Below are 19190 nucleotides of genomic sequence, written 5' to 3' on the forward strand. Positions count from 1 at the left end.
CTTTTAGGAGTGTGTGCTTAATGCCATGAGTGCGCCATTACCGCACTGTGGTGCATCAGTGATACAAGTGCAGCACAGCAACATATGGATGATGCACAGCGCTTGCATCATGGATGTGCGACCCATGTGGGCGGGACCGTGCAGTCATGGCAGCGCCCATACATCCTAGGGTTCAGAGGCGTGTGGTTGCTGCGTGCTCCCAAACCCTAGTATTGGCGCTGCCATGCTGCTTTTGGCCCGTCTGTACCAGTCCTCCGTTCTCCAGCTATGAAAAGTGCTTTTTATGTATTTGCAAATCATTCTAATAAGCTTTTGAATAAGAAACCCTGCTTCTCACAATTGTCTGTGTTGAATGCCATAAGTAACTCGTGTCACTCTTTCATTAAAAAAAAAATCAGTGATAATGAATGTTACCCGTTGGTTTGGACTACAAAATTTGAATATAAAATTTATTTATTTTTCCATCCAAAATAGATCAAGAAAAGTTTTAAAAATGTGGCAATTCATGGACCAGTCTGATATTGAAACGATGCGAAGCTTGAAAGATGCTATGGCACAACATGAATCATCATCTGAATATAGAAAAGTTGTCAACAGAGCTCTGAATATACCAGGCTGTAAAGTTGTTCCTTTCTGTGGTGTCTTTTTAAAAGAACTCTGTGAAGTTTTGGATGGGGCTGCAAGCCTCATCAGACTTTGTCCTCAGTATAACTCTCAGGATGAAACACTAGAGGTAAACTAAAGAGAGAGAAAATGACAGCAATAATACCTGAATTTATTAATAAATGCTACTTATGGAAATGGAAATGCAGTAAAGTTCAAACAGTTGCAAACATACAAGCCTAACATTGTATGGGTAATGGACTATGTTGGACTAGGTGGTTCAAAAATTACAGATGTCACATTACAGTTCCATTTAAAGATTTTTTTTCCTGTATAAGATTCTGCTAATTCCCAGTACCAAGTTCCAATTTATTAGTGAGGCTACCACTAATATTTTATAATCATTTTATATAACAATATCTTGTAAGTCTTCAGTGGGTTTTATTTTAAAGTCTTGACTAGGATCCAGAGAGCAGCTTAAGTTCAGACCACAGGCATGTATTAACCCATTAGTTTATTCCTCCTGTGCTGGCCAAATGGCCGTAATAAAGTTATTATTATTGTTTATTCCTCCTCACCCACTTATTTTTTCCTGTGGAACATCCATGTTTCTCCAAGGAGTGTTAATGAGAAAAAAGCCAAACCAGATCCACATTAGGCTCATGTAACTATTTTGTTTGGATCCTTTCTTTGAATTTTTAATTGCAATAAATTGATAGCCTTGCTATTTCAGTAAAATATTGTGATTTTTGTATAAATGTTGCCCTTTTATATTTTCTTAAAGAGCAGGATCAGTGTTACCAAGAATAGAGTCTGCTGCTGTATGCTGAGCTGAAGTGAAAAAGCTTAGGCAAAAAATAATGTTTGATACCCCAAGAATGCAAGTTGATCTTAGTAGTAATAATTGCATGTAATTTGCAACTGTTGCCTTTAAAATAATGTCAGTCAGAGTTAAAATAAGAAAATGAAGTGTACTAAAAACCTCAGCTTTCATTTTAATAGTTTAGATCTTTGTTGTCCAAAGAATGAGCCTTTCTTTGCCATTTGTTTTAAAAAATAAATCCCTTAAATGTAAAGTCTGAAGGTAAAGATTGATCATAAATGTGTTGCATAACTGTACGTCGTTGTTGCTGTTAATGAAAAATACTTCCAAGTATGTTTATTCAAGATTACAGCCTAAAATATATCTGGGCTCATGGATTAATAGTATAGTCCACATGTCCTTCTCTGAGGTTTCTCAGAGACATCTATTTGTCCACAGTAGGAAACATAAAGTTGGGCTAAATAAGGTTTTTATCTGATCCTGGAAACACTCCTTGTGTCAAATGAAATTCATTTTTATTTTGCCAAGAATGTATAATGTACCATGACAGTTAAGGGGTGCTTAAATCCAAGCAGTCCCTGAGCATGTCATGATATATGTGAGACATATTTGTTTGCAAACAGCAGGAATAAAGGTGACCACTGTAAATGCAAGATTAATAGTACAACTCTGTTGTAGCTGCATTGGCCTTTTGGGTGCCATTTAAATGCTGTGTTATCTACAAGACTAGGATGCTTGTCTATGTTGTCTTCTTCTTTTAAAGGTCAGTCCTCAGTACAATATGGGATTTCTTTTAGTTTGTTGCAGAATACAGTGGGCAAGATAACTATTTACAACGGATAGGTCACGATGGCCTACATAGTATGGAAAAGGAATCGGCAGCTAACTACATATTTCAGACCATTCGGAGTTGTAATCGTAGTTTGGAATCTGAAGATGGAGAAGATAATTTTATTGAAGATGAAGGTGGAAGTTCCAGAAGAAATTCTTTGAAGGACAAAAACCGCTATCTGTAAGTTCCTAAAAGAAGATGTGTGTATATGTGTGTTTGAGAAAGAGAGAGAGATTTTCAAATTACAAAATATGGAAGTGAAAGCTTCCAAACTCATTCTTGCAGGCTCACTATAGATGGAGGCTGAAATATGCAAAGTTAGACCAATATGTCAGTGTTGTATGCATTCTCTTGATTTTAAGGTTCTTGCTGTATAAAAATTATTAATGGTGAGAGCAAATAACTTTTTGAAAATGCCTATTTGATTGGACAGCTTCCAGTTTCAGACTTTTTCTCAGAGTTATGCAAGGAATCATGGCACTCAGATGCTTGGAATCCTTCTCATTAAGTTTTATGTTCATACATAATGTAATTATGTCCAGTCAAAGCCTCTTCATCTTGTGCTTGAAACTTTTAGAAATGTACAGATACAACTAGGACTTGGTTAGCAATGCCAGGAATAGCACCATGGCATCTTTGTTGATCTTCGCTCAGAACATTATATCCTGTTGGAACAGCGTTCTGACCTAGTCAAAATAAAGGTTATTTATTATTGTTCCTAATCCCACTACTTTTAAGGACATGTTATCTGAGGTTCATAAATTATCTTAGGGAAATCTTATCAGAGCTAATAAACTCTCTGAATATTCACCATTGAGCACAGTCATTCAGCACAGGTGTTGTTTTAATTATGGGAAAGCTCATGTTCTATGACCTGAGATCCCCCATTTCTCTCTGTGCAGTGAGAAAAACTACTGAAAGTCCAGAACACCATGCACTTAAATGAAAGCTATATAAGAGTTGTTGAAATTTTATGAGTTCATATTAGCTTCTGCTAGCGGTATACTCACAAAGGAGAGACAGCGTGATGTAGTGGGTTCAGCATTGGACTGCAACTCTGGAGACAAGTCACACTCTCTCTAGTTGGAAATGACTTGAAGACATATGATGATGACAGTACTCACAAGGAGAATTATACCTGCTGTATGTGACTCTTCAAGAAAAACACTGTTCAGAAATTGACAACTGTAAAATATTGTGGATTGCAGTCTGGACCTAACCATACAACCTGGTCATTGAATTTGCTGGGTAGTCATGAGTAAATCATTGGGTGCTTCCAGACAAGGAATTGTATCTGATGGCACCTTGCTAACAGCAGAACAGATGCTATAGATGGATCAATTTTTCCCTCCCATCATTTCCTCTCCCCATCTATCATAGATTTGCTCTTGAAGGTTGCGAGACCCTCTGGAGAAGATTTGGGGTCAGTAATGGGGAATATATGCAGTAGGTAAGAATGAAAACACCCAGTAAGCATGTCGAAATCTTCTTACATAACATTGAATTTAGTCCAAGATTGTAATCTTGCAGCTGAATTAATTCAAACATGGAATTTTACATTCCTGTTTGTAATCTTCTCATATTTTCCTTCTGCCTATTCCATGTTATTTCTTGGAAGAAAAAAATATCTTGGGGAGAAAAATACATAATAGGGGGCACAATGTCTTTTGACTAATACAGCTAGGTGTCTTCTGTCTGAAGCATACACTGCCTCTCAGCCTCATTTTATGAGATGACTGTAATTTGGTACAGATGTTTTACTATCTTCCATGAACAGGCAATAAGCTTCCTTTGTCTAACATACACTAAATGTTAATATGCAAAATATAGCTATTAAATAGTTTATTACACACTATTTATTTATTTATTTATTTAACACATTTCTGTATTGCCTGTAGGGCCATAAAATCCTCTCAAGGGAGTGTACGCAAAATAATAAAATTATGCAAATCATCATTAAAGCATACAAAAACCAGTATAGATATGATGAAATGTACAAAGATATAGCTGTGTTAGTCTGGAAAATCAATAGGGATCTTGTAGCACCTTTGAGACTAACTGAAAGAAGTTGGTAGCATGAGCTTTCATAGACTTGAGCTTACTTCGTCAGATACATGTTTTTAAAAACCTGCATCCAAGGAAGTAGGCTCAAGTTTACAAAAGCTCATGCTACCAGCTTCTTTCAGTTAATCTCAAAGTTGCTACAAGATCCCTTTGCATTCTAAAATAGACAGCATTAAATATGTTGAACTATGTAGATGGAAACTGGCATACCAATGAAACCATAGCCCAAACTTCAAGATGATTTCTCCATGTGGTTTCTTGTAGACCATGTAAGCAAATTCATGAGAGCCATTAGCAATTTTCTCTTAAAGGGACAATGGACCATGCAGCTACACTACACTTCTTATCACAATTTTTAGCCTGGTTTTAGGAGCTTGAGGGGTTTCTACAGGCAAAAATACATTTCTGGGCAATTTTCTGGCATTTGGGGCTATTGGGGAGTGAAGGATCACCTGAAAATGATCTTGAATTAAAAAAATTAGGTGGTGTTTTTTTTTTTTTAAAAAAGGGGACTTCTGTTGGACTTTGGGGATTGCAAAAATGGAGTTCAGGGACCACCCACAAGTGGTCTATCCCTGGTGTAAGTAGATCTTTCCCCATTACTGGTGTAAGTAGATCTAAATCAGTACTATCCAAACATTGGTCCCCACATTGTGAACTACAAAATTGACCATGCTAGCTGGGACATCTAGTATTTTAAGCCCAACAGCATCTGAGGACACAGGTGTGGGCATCTCTACACTGAACCATTTAACCATGTGTAGTGTAGCTGCACAGTCCATTGTCCATTTCAAGACTCCCTTGTGTCAGAGAAAGGCAAGAGGGTACTTTAACTGGAAAGAGCATCCCCCAACTACTTGTCCTTCCACTCTCGGGGTTCTGGATCCATGCTTGCAAGGTATACTTGGTTCTTGGACACTAGAAGGAGAAAAAGTAACTAAGAAGTTTGGGGGAGGAACAGCTGACAGGGGAATGGTAAAAAGTATTTATCACCTGTTCCAAATCAATTGCAAAGCAACTCCTCCATCTTTGGTAGTGTGGCAATGTAATTTGTAGTATGGCCCTTAAGAGTTCTTAGACCTCAGGAATTATTGAGGCTGCTGGAGTGGAGGAAAGAATACTAGTTGGCAAAGTACATTACTGTACTACAATTTTTTTTTAAATAAGCCCATCAACAACAGTCCTAGGTCTTACTGAACCACTAAAACAAATGTCAAGTAAACTAATGCCCATTTTGTTCTAAATGTTCTTATTCGTTTAATAGACCATGAAGTCATCTTTGCTTCCTGTGAAAACTGTTTTTAATAGAATTATTATCATCTGGCACCAATTTCTTCTGGGCTGTTGAGTAACTTCTGACGCCAAGTCAGTCTAACCACTTTTCTTGTGCTTTCACATTACTCCCAGAATCTGAGAAGTGTTTTGTTATATCATTGTTTTAGTATAGCTTTTATTTTAGAGAGAATTTATTCTAGATTATGCTTTTTGTTTGCCACTGAAAAATCTAATACATTCAGACACTAAATTTCAAACATTCTCCTTAAAATAAGTTAATATAAATATTACATTTTTAAATTAAGGGAAAGCAAATTTATGTATTTGTTTGTTTCATTTCTATGCTGCCTTTCTCCCAAAAAGGGACCCAAGGCAGCTCACAGAATAGACAATATCTTTGAAAACCAAAAGTCAGATCTTGTTTGTCATTGTCCTAAAGATATCTGCCTGAAAACATTCAGAAACATCACTGGGATAGGAAAATCTTTTTTCATTTGCTTCATTAGAGCTCCTAAATTTTTGCCAATTCTTCACTCCTCATTATAGCTCAGTCCATTCATTGGAGTCCCCTTATCATCTGCATAACATTTTCATGCAGCTGAAGGGGCTATCATTGGGATATCCACTTCCACAATTGTTGTTGTTTGTCTTCAGGCTGTTTCCAGATTATGGCAACCCTGGGTGAACCTATCATAGTCTTTTCTGGGGTGTGTGATTTGTCCAAGATCACCCAGTGTGGGCTTCCATGGGCAGGCAGGGAGTCGAAACCTGCTCTCCAGAGTCGTAGTCCAATGCTCAGACCAGTACATTACATAAGTCTGATGTTTGAACTTGATTATTGACAGATGTAACACTATACTGAGCTTTATATTCATTATCCAAATCACCCATTTTTCTCCTTATTTCTCATCTGGCTTACAGATATTTTCTGATTTGTGAACAGTTTATGTAGAATCCTGTCCCACATCTAGTAATGCCAACCAACATTTTTTATTTTTTCATAAGTTCATGTACATTATATTGGAGTTAGCTCACACCAAGAAAGCATGCTTCAATCCTCAGTTATTTAAAATCATTTATGGTGAATTAGTCTTTAAAAATTGTACTAGTGAGGTTTGTGGTTGTCATCCAAGCTGCTGTGGCCAGGTTCAAGTCAAAATTCAAAGAGATGGCTTCCTAGAAACCACGGGGAGATGGGGTATACCAGAACAGATCAGAACATCATAACAAGCACTTCAAAATTTGGCAAAGTGGTTTGGTACCCATGTTGAGTGGCTGATTGCAAATGAGAATCCCAAATGGAGAGGGAGGATTGGCATAACCCTTTGAAAAATATTTTTTGGGACATCTCTGAGGTAGAACTGCTAAAATCACTGCATTGGGGGGGAAAGACACAAAAGAAAAGAAGGCTAAGGCACTGCTGCCTGAGGTAGAAAGAAAGTTGGAAATGAGTCCATTCAGAAGGGTTGCTGAGATATATTTGAGATGGATCTGGTTAGTGTGTTTCAATTGGCATATAATAGGAATACACAAACCTCACTAGTACAATTTTAAAGACTAATTCACCATAAATTATTTTAAATATAGAGAAACCTTGGAAGGGTTCTTCCTGGTTGAACATTTAGGTACTACTATCTCAGTTATTCTGACAGAGTCATCCCTTAACCTTGATGCATTGCTATGAAACATTTTAGTTTCTCAGATGCATTTTTCTTGCAGAATATACACAGAAATACACCTGTAATTCAGGTCCTGGTATGGCATTGTCACTTACACAGTAGGTGTAGGTTTCAAGTACTTACAATATGTATTTTTCCTGTTTTTTAAAAAACAGATTTTGGACCAAAAAAAACCCCTGAATTATATTTATTTTTCTTGTTGGTGTACTTTTTTGTGTCCAAGTCATTTTAAAATATTGGTATTTTAAAAAGCCTCATGCTATTTTCCAGCAAACCATGATACAATGGAACAGAAATGATTCTTGAGTTCTGTTACTGAAAGGGGACATGGAAATTCACAGGATAAGGAGATATCTCAGGAAGCAAGAAATGCATTCTGTTATATGATCTGATTTTTACTTTTATTCTCATCTCATGTTTTCTGACTAAGATATTTGGTTGGAACACATTTGATTCTGTACTTATAAAAAATCCTTTGGATATGGAGAACTCTATAATCAAATTTTTGTTGGAGTAAGAAAATATCCTGCAGTTCATATAATGTAAATTTTGGTGTATCCACACTGCAAAATTAAAGCAGTTTGATACCACTTTACTGTCATGGCTCCATCCTGTGGAATCCTGGGATTTGTGGTTTGGTGAGGTACTTAGCCTGGTCTGTCAGAGAGCTCTGGTGCCTCACCAAACTACAGGATTCTGTTATTGTAGGATAGCATCATTGCAGTTAAAGTAGTGTCAAATTGCTTTAATTCTGCAGTGTGGATATACCTTTAGTTTTTCCTAATGCATGCTGATTAAATAGAAGGATGCTAGAGTTTCAGTGTACTTTCTAGATAGAGTTCTTAAAAGTGTTTCTTGTGTTCATTTGGAATATGAAGTTCTTGCAGGTGGGGTACAATAGGCAGCTGGATTCTGAAAAAGCCTGTTAGGTACACATTTTCTCTGTGAACACAGTTTCAATTTAAATGAAATAATTGCAATTTGTAGTGCCATGCAACATCTGGTAATTTTAAAAAGCCACATTTGCAAAGAGATTTAATTGTATGTTTGCTCAGAAAAACTGTATGATGAAATGAATTGTATGAAGATATATGCTGATGGAACATGTATCATAACTTGGTTTCCATACAGGCTTGTAACTGGAGATCTATCAGATTCTGAAATCGATATATTTGAGCAGTCCAGAGAATGGACTACACCAGCAGCTGAAGAGCAGCAGCAAGCATTCAGCCATGGGATTGAACTCATTCCCTGGTATGTGCTGTCAATCAGAGCTGATGTCCATCAGTTCCTGCTGCAAGGTGCAACAGTCATACATTATGACCAAGAGACACATTTTTCAGCACGGTGTTTCCTTCAGCTTCAACCTGACAATAGTACATTGACATGGATGAAACCTACCACTGCTTGCTCTGCAAGTTCTAAAATGAAACTAAGCATGCTTGGTAGCACAGCTGAACTTGGGAAATTTCAATTTCTTGGCAATACTGGAATAAACGGATTGGTGGAGGGCTGCTTAGACCTGTTCTCAGCAAAGGCAGTGTACATGGGGCATTCTGGCATTGATATGCATTCTGTGTGCATTCAGAATAAACTTTGCAATATGTCTCCTGAAGAGAATGGTATAACACTATTATATGGACTTCAAACTACTGAAAATAAGTTGCTACACTTTGTGGCTCCGAAATATACAGCCAAAATGCTGTTTGATGGACTGCTGGAATTAATTAGTGCTACAAGGAAGATGAAGAAATTCCCTGATCAAAGACTGCAGTGGCTGCGAAAACAGTATGTCAGCCTCTACCAGGTAAAGTAAAAAAAAAGTCCTTCTTGTTTACCCACAAACTAAGCAAGTACCACATGGCTCCATCTGTAGCCTGTACTACTATCTCTTTTGTACTCATCATCACTGGCTTTATGATTTTCTAAAATGCTTGCAGTAGCTGCCAATCCAGGTTAATCCAGATTTTAGCAGGCCTTATAAAGGTCTACAACATTCTTAGCGTGATTTTTGGATGAGCTACCAGTCTGACCCACCTTTCAATCCTATAATTTGCATTGTTTAGTATTCTTCCCCAGGCTTAGGCTGGTCATCCATCCAAGGACTGAGAAGTAACTTTTTTTCTGTGCTATTGTGCCATGTTTTTTAACCTTCCCTTTTTCTTTTCCCTTGCCTTCCTCTTGAAGATATAACTTGGCTTTCTAGTTTCTTGTTTATGTGCGTGACTCACTGCACATGCTGTGTCAGAGCTGGTGGATATAGCTATAAAGGGGAAGGGAATGGGGCATTCTACATTGGGGACAATTGGGATGGCAGATCTACACTACAGATTTTGGAAATTGCTGCCTCAACCTGCCACTCTAATTTCCCCACAGACTGGCCACTTTTAATATATTCTGACCTAGATGCCAACTTGCTGCTGGCTGGGCTTTAGACATTGGGTATTGTAGGAATATTTGATATCTATATTAAGCAGTGTGCCCCAGGGCTGGTGCAACATGAACTTTTGGTGAAAACAGGGTTAATTATGCAGGGTGCTCCTGTAAAGTAAAGAAGAAGAACTTAGGCTTCCCAAGAGATCAAATTTGGAACAGGAAAGAAAACAGAGAAAGGAAGTTGAAATATACTTGATTACAAAAGCTCCTAAAACTGATTCTCATTTGGGGGTGAGAAGCCCCCAACCATAGGTTGGGATAGGAGTTGTATGCCTAATTATTTCAGGCAAAGGGAATAAAGAGTATTAACTTTTTGAAGAAAGGACAAGACAACTCAACAGGTAAGGAAAATGCAAATGGCTTGAACACATGGACAAAAAAAAGATACAAAACAGGTGAAACAAAGAGCAGGTGTTACCTAAGCTCCCCTCTCCTAATAATCACTTTATATAAGCATAAAGGCCTCTTTAATTCCAATAAATAATTTGAGTTCTTCACACTCCTTCCTTGGAGTGTAATGATATTTAGACTTTGCTCTTAATCTGAGTTTGCAATTGGAGTTGTGAACATTTAGGAGTTTATCAGACAAGGGAAATTGGAAGTATAATCCGATGGCAATCTGAACACAATCATGAGGTTTAACGTTATTGCATGATAACCCACTACACGCAAATTCAGGCAATGAGAAGTCAGTCCGAATGCAATCATGTGGTTTCATGTTATTTTGTGATAGACTGCCACATGCAAATTCGGGCAATGGCATGCTATTTTCGGGCAGTGGGAAGCCAGTTCGAACGCAGTGCGCATTCACGTAATTGCACTAAACTAGCGACTTTAAGTGAATGCGTTCTGGCCCCACTTTCTTTTCATTCAAATTTAAGAGAAATTCCTCCCGTTTGATAAACTCCTTACATCTCCATATTAGCTTCTCATTCTTTCTGTGATCTGTATCTCTTCACCCTAATAAAGCTAAGGACTCTTTTATTAGGAGGATGGTCGATATGAAGGCCCAACCTTGGCTCAAGCTGTTGAATTGTTTGGGGGGAGGCGCTGGAGTACGAGAAATACAAGCCCAGGAAACCTGATGAAAAGTGTGGAGAAACCAGGTGTGCAAAGAAACAACACTCTGGGAATCAGCACAGCTAAGAAAAAGAAAAAAGTGCTCATGAGAGTAAGATATTATGTTATTTAATATTGAATTGCATGAGTTAAGCTTGTTATATGTTTCCTGCTTAATTAACTGCATTCAGAAAGAGAATTATTATAAATAGAAATGCTAAACTGCCAATTATTTGCATTTCATTTATTTAGAAATAGTGTAGTTTTTTATGCACACATAATAAAGACAGGTTTTTGTCTGGGTTTTAAATTAAACTAGAAATAGAGCACACTGGGTGGCATTTTTGACTTCTGAGTTGAGCCTTTGTCTGTATTATAGAACCCCAGAGGAAGGGAAATATCATACATCAGAAGCACACACAGAGTATTTTTGACTCTCCAGAAAATTTCATTTTTCCTAACTCCCAAAAAAGGCATTCGTTTGGAAGGCAGATTCAAGTCAAGGAAAACTTCTAGACATGCCAATGAACATTAAGTTTTGAGGCTGGTAAAAACAAGGGTGGAGATACTCATGGGGGATGGGGAGAATCTTGAGTTCAAATATGCATCTTTTGAGCAGATTATAATGCCTGGAGGGAATGCCATGATTGAAATGTAGTGTTCTAAAATTCAGATTAACGTTTTGAATGTTTTTGCAATTGTTTATGTCAGACTAGATCCAAAGATTTCCATTACTTCCTTAGCTTCTAGCCCATGATCTATTTTATTGTTCTTTCTATGAGGAAAAAAAATGCATTCATCACATTTTGTAACTACTGCAACTACATCAAAGTTACATTTTGTAAAAATAATGGCATATTTTTGAATACACCTTTTATAGACAATATTTTTAAAGTAGTGACCATGGAAAATCTACAAGAATTTATCCTAGATAATGAGAAAATTGAAATAAGAAAAGAGTTGCCAGACCTTGGATCAAACATTAATCAGAATGGAGACTTCAGTCAAGAAATTAGCAAAAGGCTAGGATTGGGAAGGGCAGCTATGAAAGAACTTGATAAAATCCTAAAGAGCAAAGATATAACTCTGAACACTAATTGTCCAAGCCATCATATTCCCCATCGCCATGTAGAGATGTGAAAGCTGGACAGTGAAGAAGGCAGATAAGAAGAAAATAAGCTCATTTGAGATGTTGTGCTGGAGAATTCTGAGGATATGTGGATGGCTAAAGAAGACAAATAAATGGGAGCTAGAACCAATAAAGCCTGAACACTCCCTGGAAGTCAGGATGACTAAATTGAGGCAGTCATGTTTTGGCCACATCACGAGAAGGCATGAATCATTGGAAAAGACAATAATGCTAGGATAGATAGAAGGCCGTAGAAAGAGAGGGAGACCACATGCCAGATGAATGAACTCAAACAGAAAAGTCACAGGCTTGAATTTGCTGGACTTAAGCAGAGCAGTGGAGGCTAGAGAGTCTTGGAGAGGTCTCATCCACAGGGTTGCCATGAGTTGAGGTTGACTCAAGGGTAGTTAACAAACAACTAAATGTCCTTAAAGACTTCATGATGCTGCAAAAGGAATGAGTGAAACAGCATCATTTTTGATTTCTTATTTTTTATAAGATGTTCTAAACTACTGTAGAAGACAGTCTGTGTTTGAATGATAAGTATAACAGTATAAACTACTCTTTCATATTTTCTAACCTGATTAACAAAGAATACATTTTACTCAAAAATTTCTGTATCAGAATTGTCAACCTAACTAGTTATGGCATGGGAGAATCAGTATTTTTTTAAAAGGTGAGCTGTTGTCTTTGCATAAGGACAGTAGCACTGAGAGAGGGTTTTTTTTTAAAAAAAAAATCCTCCTGTCTGTTGCTATTATCCTGATGAAAATGTATTTCCAAACTATTGTTTTCCATATAGGGTGAAAGAAATGGGGCTGCCCATCTCAGCAGTTGCCCAGAAATGGGGCTGCCCATCTCACGGCCCGGTTGCCGTGCCAGAAGAGCCATAGTTCATCCGGCTCCCAGAATGCTGCGCGGGAGGCTTCCTGGCCCACCATTGGCTGACTGGGGACCAGAAAAGGAGGCACTTCCTCCCAGCGCCTGGACCACAAATCCCAGGGGGCGCTGGGGCAGGAAGTGCCTCCCGATTGGGTAGCGTCGGCTGTGGCACTGCCCGGGATTGCTTGGGGGGCCGAGAGGGCAGGATCTCAGCCCCTCATTGGGGGGCAGGCCTATTTAATGCCACGTGGCCAGGGCCTTACCGTCATTCCTGCTTGGCTCCCCCACCCACCATCCCTCTGTCTGGGCTTGGGAATATCCCATTACAACTTTCAGGTGGTTGCATAGGTCTTGGATCTGTTGGGCATGGTTTCCAGAGCTGCGTAGCACTGGATCGAGAGTCCAACAGGGACATGGAGATGCTGAGATTGTAGCGGTGTCACTATTGCAGGGGCCACATCGATTCAGCATCTCCTGGTGACAAGGGGCAGAGATGCGAACATGCAAACAACTGGTTAGATAGGGCATCGGGGGTTGTTAAGTTGGTAGCCCCTTGTCATCCCAAAGCTCAGCCATGACCAAGCAAATGGGATTCATCGAACAGTCAGGGATTGATGGATGACTGATCCAGACCGCATGCATTGGAGCCAACCCTACGTTTTTGTTATTGTTGTTATATACCGTATTTTCCGGCGTATAAGGCGACGGGGGGTATAAGGCGACCCCCCACGTCGCCCGCTGGCAGCATCCCCGGACGCCCCAAGGGGGTCTTGCGTCGGCTGGAGGGGGCCTCTCTGAAGGCCTGACAGGACCCGCGGCGGCTGGGCTCTTGCCACCATTTTTTTTAAAGGCGGTGGCGGGGAAGCGGCTCCAGAGCCGGCCAGGGAAAGAGCCAGCCCCTTACTTCTCGGTGCTGCTGCTGCCACCGCTGCCGCCGCCGCCACCAGGGACCCTCCGCTCCTCCAGCGGCTTCCCAAGTCCTCCGCGGAAGCCGCCGCCACCGCCAGGGACCCTCCGCTCCTCCAGCGGCTTCTCAAGTCCTCCGTGGAAGCCGCCGGAGGAGCAGAGGGTCCCTGGTGGCGGTGGCGGCAGCAGCAGCGCCGAGAAGTAAGGGGCCGTCTCTTTCCCTTGCCCCAGCCGGCTCTGGAGCCGCTTCCCCGCCGCCGCCTTTAAAAAATGGCGGGAAGAGCCCAGCCGCCGCGGGTCCTCTCAGGCCTTCAGAGAGGCACACTCCAGCCGGCACCAGTGCCTGTTGGCTGGGAGAGGAACCAGGGAGGACCCCAGAGACAGGGAGGTGGCCATGCCATTCGCCTGTGTGTGGAGTAAAAAAACGGTGCATAAGGCAGACTTAGAAAGTTGCCTTATACACCGGAAAATACGGTAATAAAGTTGTGGCCTTTTTTCTGCCAACTGTTGGTGTCTGTGGTCTTTCCGGCGGCAGCTTCCATCCATGGCAACAGACATATTTTCTCTAATGGAATAAGCTGAAGCTTTGGGGAAGTGGGTTTTTTATGGGTAGAGTGGCACAGGGAAAGGTTTATGTCCACCCATCCAGTTCTTCTTCCCCTAAGGTTATATAAAAACATAAGAAAGTTTTATTACTGGATTTCCCGTGACAGTCTGGTTGGTCCCTTAGAATAGTTGCTAACAATAATTTATGTATTGTTCGTATGATGTTTATTATGAAAGTCGCTGTTTTCAGGGTGAAAGTGGAGATGGCACCGACGATGAGATGGCTCTTCGAAAAGCAAGACCTTTTAAGGAAAATCGGAGCAGAAGTGGTTCAGACCCTCAAGATATTGATGAGCAAGAGGAAGCAGGTACTTTGTCTTTATCTATTTTGGCCTAACCCAAAATCAATCCACTGGGATATGCAAATCTTGCCCCCCCCCTTTTTTTTCCCATGCTGCTTTCAGGGCTAAGGAGTGGCTTATTGCACAATGTGGACTACAAGGAAAATAATATGCATGGAAAAGTTCCCTGTGTTTTTTTTTAAACTGATCTGAATGTAATTTTCTGTTGGAAGAGAGTGACTTTTAGTTAAAATATTTTTGGAAGCCTAAATAGTGATAAAGTAAACTAAAATAAATGCTTGCCTACACAATAATTGAAAATGCATTTTCTCTAGGAAAATGCTTATGCTCAGGCTTGGTTGAACCCACATGGCATGATAGAGACTGCTTGAAAATAATGTTTTGAGCAACCTTGCCAGTAATATATGACACACGAATGAATACCCTCTAACTGGGCATGTGCGGGCAAACAACGGGTAGTCATGATTGCCAAAATCATTAATGAGAAAGAATGCATAAGCTAGGTGAGCTGCAGAAGTTTGCTTTTGTCTGAGCCTAAAAAGAAGGGCAAGATTCTACCCTCTCCTTTCCTCTTCCCATACTAAGTTAATTGAATGTCAACTATTTTTGCTTATTGGACTCAGTTTGCAGCAACTGAAGTAAAGTTTGCAGTGGTAGGACAGAGAAACAAGGACATTTTAAAAAACACCTGAAAAAGTGGGATAATAAAAGATTAAGGAAGACTGTCCCTGATAAACTGGAACAACGGAAGGGTCAAATATCACTTTCAAGTAGCCGCCGTGAACAAATAGAATGTGGTAAAGCCATAAGGAAATTGTCTCTCATTGTAGATTTTTCACCATTTTGGCAGCCATAGGTCCAAACCAGCAAGAGCAATTTAGAACAAATATTAATGCAGTATATTCCGTGTGACCCCACACTACCTGGAGAGTCATGGCTATATTTGGCTGAATTGTTATTTCCCATTATACATTGTTTGTCACAAAAAAACTTACATTAAAATGCTTTTTTAGTCAACTAGTTTGTAGTGGCTGCACTTATTTGTCACTCTTAACTATGGCATGGTCTCCCCTGTCCTCTCCTCCTCTCATCTGTCCAGGAGGAAGCTCTTGATCTTAGTATTCATTAGAAGTGGCTTGTGTTTTCTGGTATGTGAATTTGCAAAACCTGAATTCTGAAACTGACAACTTGGAAAGGACCACAGTTCGTACTCACCAAAATTCTGTGCCTAGACTGTACATCAAACCCCTATTAATAACAAGTGGAAGCATACCCTTTCTTGGATCCTACTTCTGAACATGGGAGAAAAGGATGAATAAGTAAACCTAAGGCTTGTTGTGACTTATACATTTCAGCCCAAATTATGGTTTTATATGATGTGAATACAGCCAGTGGCTACATTTGGAAACCTTCCCGCTAGTAAAACCAAGAATAGAAATTCAAAGGTCTTCACTTTGGTTTTCTATTAGCTGCTGCTTTTTGTTCAAATAAGACTTATCAAATTGGATGAAAATGTTATTTACTTACAAAGGTAATGATACAGATTTACCTTTTCCTTAGAACCATCTCTTCTGGTTACTTTTTCGAGTACCAACACTCTGCCTTCCAGGAGAACACAGTCTCTGACTACCTCAGTGTCATCTAATGGAACATCTGGTGTCTCTTCACCTGTCAGGCCAGTATCTTCTCCTGTGATGTCATCATCAATAAAGGGTCAATCTAGGTGAGGAGACAAGACAATTGTGCACACATTTTGGAACTGAAACAGTGAGATTAAGTATAAAACTCTTGCTTAGCCCATTATGTGTGATGGCTATGAAACTAAGATCAGGGTGTACAAAATCTACAGATGCATTTGAATTTCTTAATAATCTTTCCTATCACTAGATCTAAAGTGGCTCACTGTTATCAGCTTACAAGTCAAATAGACTCATTTTCTTGGTAATCCATTTATGTGTATGTGCAAAAATCCGATTAGTTTTACCTGCCTATTGGGTGTGAATATTCAAGACCTTGGGTTTGTGGCCATTATTACTGTGAATAAGAACAAAATGCAAGATGAAACCAACTTTGGTCAGAGATACAAACTTTCTTTCAATAAAAACACATGGCCTCTAAGTTAAGCCCTTATCAGATGAGTCTGGAACTGGGGGTCTTCAGCACTGGGCGGTTCGAATTCACGTTATTTCGCACAATACCATCATACCAGCATTCGAATGGCCCAATCCGAACTCACGTGAATGTGCGAGATGCCGAACTGAATGCGTACTGGCTCCTCTTTTTGGAGCGTGTTGGCCAGTGCGCTGATAAGGGGATTGGCAATATCCTGGATTGGGGCTCTGTTCGATCTCAGTGCGAATGGCTCTGGTGTGACTACCCAATCCTGAATTCCATCGCAAGACCCCCAGATTCCAATTTTAACTTCCGGTGGGTCTTTCCTCTTGCCGGTTCCAGGGAAGCGGGGGGGGGGGGGGCGGTTCCAGCGGCCTCCTCCTCCTCCTCCCGGCTTGGGAGCCAGCATAGGCTGCATCCCAAGAAGGGAAGAGGCGCGGGGGCCGCTGGAACGGCGGCGATCGCCGCGATTCTAGCGGCCCCGCGCCTGTTCCCTTCTTGGGATGCAGCCTATGCTGGCTCCCAAGCCGGGAGGAGGAGGAGGAAAAAAGCATCCCCATTTACTTAGATGGCCATCCAGCCTCTTTGACAGCCGCTGGAACTGGTCCTCCCCCCCCCCCCCAGAATACATATTCACACACTCACACACACACACGTACAACCGGGCATTGCTAATTTGTTGCAAGGGAAGGTCATGGTAACGTTAAAACCAAGCAGGAATGTAGAGAGGAAACAGAGAGGAATGTAGAGAGGGCACGTTGTATCGCGATTGTTAATGTGCATGAGCTGGCTCTCCAGCTGTTTACCGGGCTGTCATGACGTGACCTCCCCTTTCACCCCGGAAGCGTTTAAGGTCGCAACCCATGCAGGGCACCACTGAGCATGTGCGAGGGGGCCGATACGAATCGGCCAATCCTCATGTTGAGCACCGGTGTGACAAAACATTCTGCACTGAATGCACTTCGCGCGAATGCGTATTGGCCAATTTGAATCATGCCAATTCGGAGGGGCTCCCAGGTATGATGGTATTGTGCGAAATAACGTGAATTCGAACCGCCCAGTGCTGAAGACCCCCAGTTCCAGACTCATCTGATAAGGGCTTTAGTTAGGCTTCATTCAGCCTGCCAATCTAGGATGCCAGTGTTACAACAGTTTCCCCAAAAATAGATCCAGTATGATTTTCACAAGCAAACAGTACCACCTAGAAAGCAACTAGTGTTTGTTTTAAAACTTGTATATGAAAGGAAATGTATTGGACAATTTCTTTTCCTTTCAGTCGCATAAGCATTGCTTCACTATGGAAATATTTTGCTATTAAAGGGCTATATCACAAGGATCATTAGTTAACAGTGAAGTAAGACTCTTTGTGCTAAATGCTGTTGATACATAGGCAGAATGATGGGAGTCTTAAGGTCTGAAGTCTAAGGATGCTTTTATGTAGAGGGTTGTTAGTGCTATCTTGTGCACCTCTTCTGGAAAGTGAAGGCAGATGAAGTGAGGTAGAATGTAAAAAGTTTTAAAGCAGAAAACATTAATGTATCAACCCTTCTCCACCACAAAAAATTGTGAATAAGGTAGAGCAAGTGAGAGCAATAAAAACCTCTTCTGAAGGAATCATAGAATTTATAAAAGCTAGCATATCAGGGGAAAAGTACTTTTTCATGTGCCTGTTTTCTCTGGACAGGAAGTTCTGTGTGTCAGGAACATGCATCCATTGAAAGTCTCTTGAAATATTACACTATGAAAACTAATTAATTCCTCTTATATAAGCTGGTGATCAGAAGTGGTCTTTGAGAAGAAATATAGAACAAAAAAGTTATTTTATAAATTACTTAAAATATGGTACCAGTTAAAAAAACAGTTACAGTACTTAAACAGGATACCAATTCCATTAATCTCCTTTTCTTTTAGCACATGGAGCAGCAGTAGCTGGCATGGAAGAGTTAAAGGGGGATTGAAGGGCTTCCAAACTTGCATGGTTTCTGATAGCAACATGAGTTTTGTTGAATTTGTAGAGCTCTTCAAATCTTTCAGGTAACATCTGTTTTACTGATGCTTAGCCTGAGTTTTTGCTTTTTTAAAAACTATATTTTGATAATGGTATCTGATGAAAATGGTTAATATATCCTAGTGTTCGTAGCCGCAAAGATTTGAAAGATCTTTTTGATGTTTATGCTGTACCTTGCAACCGTTTGGGTTCTGATTCTGCTCCTCTGTACACCTCTCTGAAGATTGATGAGAACATAAATGGACTTCAACCTGATTTAGGTAAGATAAATTAATATACTGTGAGCCAGATTGGTTAGTGATTTGAGTGTTAGACTATGACTCTGAAGACCAGGGTTCAAATCCCTGCTGGAGCATAAAAACCCACTTGGTGACCTTGCGCAAGGCACATTCTCTCAGCCTCAGAGGAAGGCAATGACAATCCCCTTCTGAAGAAACTTGCCAAGAACCCCCTATGATAGGTTCACCTTAGAGG

The 19190-nt window shown here is 40.2% G+C and overlaps 1 protein-coding gene across 1 annotated transcript in view; it reads left to right on the plus strand.

Moving 5' to 3' along the window:
* Window positions 1-19190, plus strand: part of LOC149318685 (1-phosphatidylinositol 4,5-bisphosphate phosphodiesterase epsilon-1-like) — a 206843-nt gene that overhangs the window by 131956 nt on the left and 55697 nt on the right. Inside the window, exons 6-13 of the mRNA XM_089510269.1 lie at window positions 475-733; window positions 2224-2438; window positions 8408-9083; window positions 10701-10883; window positions 14485-14602; window positions 16157-16319; window positions 18620-18742; window positions 18840-18976. Of these exons, the coding sequence (XP_089366395.1) occupies window positions 475-733; window positions 2224-2438; window positions 8408-9083; window positions 10701-10883; window positions 14485-14602; window positions 16157-16319; window positions 18620-18742; window positions 18840-18976 (1874 nt within the window). The remainder of the gene's footprint in view (window positions 1-474; window positions 734-2223; window positions 2439-8407; window positions 9084-10700; window positions 10884-14484; window positions 14603-16156; window positions 16320-18619; window positions 18743-18839; window positions 18977-19190) is intronic.

This window comes from Sceloporus occidentalis, unplaced genomic scaffold, assembly GCF_023333645.1.
Source record: "Sceloporus occidentalis isolate IW3139 unplaced genomic scaffold, rSceOcc1.0.p SCAF_2, whole genome shotgun sequence".
NCBI lineage: Eukaryota > Metazoa > Chordata > Lepidosauria > Squamata > Phrynosomatidae > Sceloporus > Sceloporus occidentalis.